The following is a 3,849-nucleotide window of genomic DNA, read 5'->3' on the forward strand; positions in this document are numbered from 1 at the left end:
TTGGATGCCCTGGGGGTAAGCAGATAAACATCAAATTTTAATTTTTGGGTGAACTATCCCTTAAATAGTTATGATTCTTAAGAACCTACAGTACATATGGCTGTAGCAGCTGGCAGTCCATCTCACCTGAGCTCATGAGCAGTACAGCCTGCAGCAGCGCCACCTCTGAGTCATCCAGGTTGAACTGTGACAGGCTCTTGCCCAAATCAAAGATGGCATCTGACACCACTCCTAACCCTCCATTCTTCAGCTGCTCTCGACTGACAGCCATCTCCCCGCTCAGGGTCAGCGTCTCGCTCTCTGGGTCATATCGCACCGCTGCGCGCAAGGACATGATCTCCATACAGCAGCCTTTCAGCAGGATAATCTGGTCTTCACAGGGCAGCTGGACATCAGTGGAAGACAATAAAGCACAAATGTGACCCTGGACCACAAAACCAGTCATAAGGGTCAATTTTTTGAAATGGAGATTTATACATAATCTGAAAGCTGAATAAATAAGCTTTCCATTGATGTATGGCGTATTAGGTTAGGATAATATTTGGCTGAGATACACCTATTTGAAAATCTGGAATCTGAGGGTGCAAAAAAATCTAAATACTGAGAAAATCGCCTTTAAAGTTGTCCAAATGAAGTTCTTAGCAATGCATATTACTAATCAAACATTAAGTTTTGATTTATTTATGGTAGGAAATTAACAAGATATCTTCGTGGAACATGATCTTAATATCTTAATGATTTTTGGCATAAAAGAAAAATCGATAATTTTGACCCATGCAATGTTTTTTTGGCTATTGCTAAAAATATACCCAAGCGACTTAAGACTGGTTTTGTGCTCCAGGGTCACAATTGATTATTGTGCTTTTACAGCTCGCATGACATCATTCAAGGCCCAAAAACAAGGATGAACCATTATTTGATTGCTATTTGTTATCAACTTGTCAGCTTTTTCCCCTTATCATAAGGGGGGAAAAATCAACCTGGCTAACATAAATGAAGCATTGTTGAAACTGCAAGAATGATTTCTGATAGCATCACTAAGATAGGACTGAAAATAACAAAACCAATCAGTAATGTTTTGCCATGCCATAATTTTCCAGCAAAAGCTGTCTAGGAGTTCCTGTTTAATTATAATAAATGTAATTTTTAATTTGATGAAAAAATTATACTTACAGTGGGTACGGAAAGTATTCAGACCCCCTTAAATTTTTCACTCTTTGTTATATTGCAGCCATTTGCTAAAATCAATACTTTCCGTACCCACTGTATATGTGTGAAAAATTCAATACATTTAAAAGAGTTATTTTCCATAAAAGTATTTAAAATGAGAGAAAATAGTATAAATCTAAATGTATAATTTTACAAGTAATACATATAAATTAATTATAAAAAATAACATTTTAAAAATGTGTGTTTGTATTGGGGCCGGTTAAAATGTTGGCAGTGTTCCTGGTTAAAATGGGGCAGGTTAAAATGTTGGGAAGCAGAAATCTGAATTACTTCCTGAATGGGCAGAACAGAAGCCATGCCTTTGACAATGACAAATCTGGCGCTTTTTTCTTTTAAATTGTCTTTTGAAATTCCTAGCACAATGAAATATCCTCGCTTATCCTCCCTTAGAGGCTTCAATGTCCTCCAATGTAGCAAGTCAATAAGTGATGATCTGTGATCATTATGTGTTCACATGAGCAATTAGAGTGGCAAAATAACAAGTGATTCAAAGCACAGCAACAGCCTGTAATCACAGCCAATGTTTTAATAAGGCCATTACTCAAATTTGGTAGCAAACAAGGCAGATTTGAAACTAAGAAAACACACAGGCAGTCTCTATCATTCATACACAAACACTGACATGCAGTTTTGGTTTAGAGAAAGTACAGTGACAGCTGGAGCGGAGCAGATAATTGCTCTTGCACAGCGGTCTCTGACAATTGATGTAATAATGCGGCATGGTGTTGTTTATGAAAATGTGTATTTATGGGATAACGTCATTTATGGGATCAGCTGCGGAGGGGCTTTTTCAGGCCCACTGGAGAACTGAGACATATTTGACAGTATTTGAAAAAACAGACACTGACCTCAGAGAACATGGGCAGTTTTTTGGCAAAGTCCACAACTCGTGTGATGGCAGGGGTGATGATCTTGGTGAACTCACTGAAAGCCTCCAGGTCGACTTTGTCGTTGTCTGATGTGGGGGCTGGAGACTGCCCGATGTCTTCTGGCTGAAAGACAAACAAATATAGAGAGAAAAAAAAAATCTGACAAATGTTACAAATGAAAAAAGGTTCAACACCAAGGATTTTTTTTCTCTGCTTTTCACATTTTTAACATATTTACATTTCATTTTACCAACACTTGTATAAGTGAGATTATGTATGTTTTTGTAAAAGAGTAAATAAATAAATTACTACTATTTTACAATAACATTTTAAAAGTTTGGGGTCAGTATTTTTTTTTATTTGAAAGAAATTAATATTTTACACTGCAAGGATTCATTAGGTTGATCAAATGTAACAGTAAAGACATTTATAATGTTACAAAAAATTAAAAATAAATGCTATTCTTTTAAATGTTTTATTCATCAAAGAATCCTTAAAAAAATTATTACAATTCCCACAAATATATTAAGCAGCACAACTGTTTTCAACTTTGATAATAATAAGAAATGTTTCTTGAGTAGCAAATCAGCATATTAGAGTGATTTCTGAAGGATTTTATGGCACTGGTGAAGACTGGAGTAATGACTGCTGAACATCCAGCTTTGCTGTCACAGGAATAAATAGCATTTTTAAACACTAAAACAGAAAACAGATATTAAATTGTAATATTTCACAGTATTACTAGTATTTTTCACAGTATTTTTGATCAAATAATTGCAGCCTTGGTGATTATGAAAGACGTCTTTAAAAAACAATTCCAAAATCTTACAGACCCCAGACTTTTGAGAGTTGTTTATACTTTTTAACCCATTCTAAGGCCGTTTTCACATTTGGTTAGACTGAACTCAAGCAAACTCAGTGCGATCCACTAGCATCCATACAAGCCAAACAAACCAAACTCTGAATTCAAAAGAACCCATCCTTCTATCCTCAAACTGATTTATCGGAGTGTTTGAGGGCCAATCTAGTGCTCTTTGGTTACTGTCGGCAACTTTCAAATCCTGACAGACCACTCTGTGTAACAACACTAGTTGCTAGGCAACATGTGCTTTTTGAGCCCTGACATTCAAACACAATCGGCATGATGAAGAAAAGATTCTCAAAAAAAAAAGCTGCAAGACGGACAATAGCTGGAGGTTATTGGAGGTTACAATGCTTTGCATATTTACAGACATACAGACACAACCGGGCCTCTTACTAGGAACTTGCGTTTTTGTTTCCAGTGAGGGCCTTGGGCACTGGTGTGGCGATGAGCCTCCGTCACCATACGAATGAGTTCCCACTCCGAGACTGTGGGCTCAGGCCGATCGTGCAGTGTTTTCACCATCTCCTCTTTCTTCTTCTGTTCCCGATTTTCCTCGATCAGACGCCTCTTGGCCACACGCTTTGAATCATTCAGCACCACTGCCAGGGACATGAATCACTCGCACAATCACTCATTTAATACTCTCAGTACTAAATAGGAAATGACAGGCAATGTTATGTAATGTTATTATATATAAGGAGATTATAGCATGTTTTTTCAAAGGCCACATTTATATATTAATTTTTTGAGAAACAATGTCATTTAAAGACTCATGCCATTTTTACAGAGACAGAAATCTCACCATCAGATTGTGCTGAATTAATACTTTGAGGGAAAAAATCAGCAGGATTTAAATATTAATACATTTTTAAATATATATATATA

The 3,849-nt window shown here is 36.5% G+C and overlaps 1 protein-coding gene across 4 annotated transcripts in view; it reads right to left on the minus strand.

Moving 5' to 3' along the window:
* The window catches only part of LOC107688087 (thyroid hormone receptor alpha-A-like), a 37,564-nt gene that overhangs the window by 4,730 nt on the left and 28,985 nt on the right, over window positions 1–3,849 (minus strand). For all 4 annotated transcript variants that reach the window (XM_016485642.1, XM_016485643.1, XM_016485645.1 and 1 more), the window contains 3 exons: window positions 3,358–3,563; window positions 2,079–2,222; window positions 127–385 (listed from right to left, as the gene is read on the minus strand). In XM_016485642.1, the coding sequence (XP_016341128.1) occupies window positions 127–385; window positions 2,079–2,222; window positions 3,358–3,563 (609 nt within the window). The remainder of the gene's footprint in view (window positions 1–126; window positions 386–2,078; window positions 2,223–3,357; window positions 3,564–3,849) is intronic.

This window comes from Sinocyclocheilus anshuiensis, unplaced genomic scaffold, assembly GCF_001515605.1.
Source record: "Sinocyclocheilus anshuiensis isolate Anshui unplaced genomic scaffold, SAMN03320099.WGS_v1.1 scaffold249, whole genome shotgun sequence".
Classification (NCBI taxonomy): Eukaryota; Metazoa; Chordata; class Actinopteri; order Cypriniformes; family Cyprinidae; genus Sinocyclocheilus; species Sinocyclocheilus anshuiensis.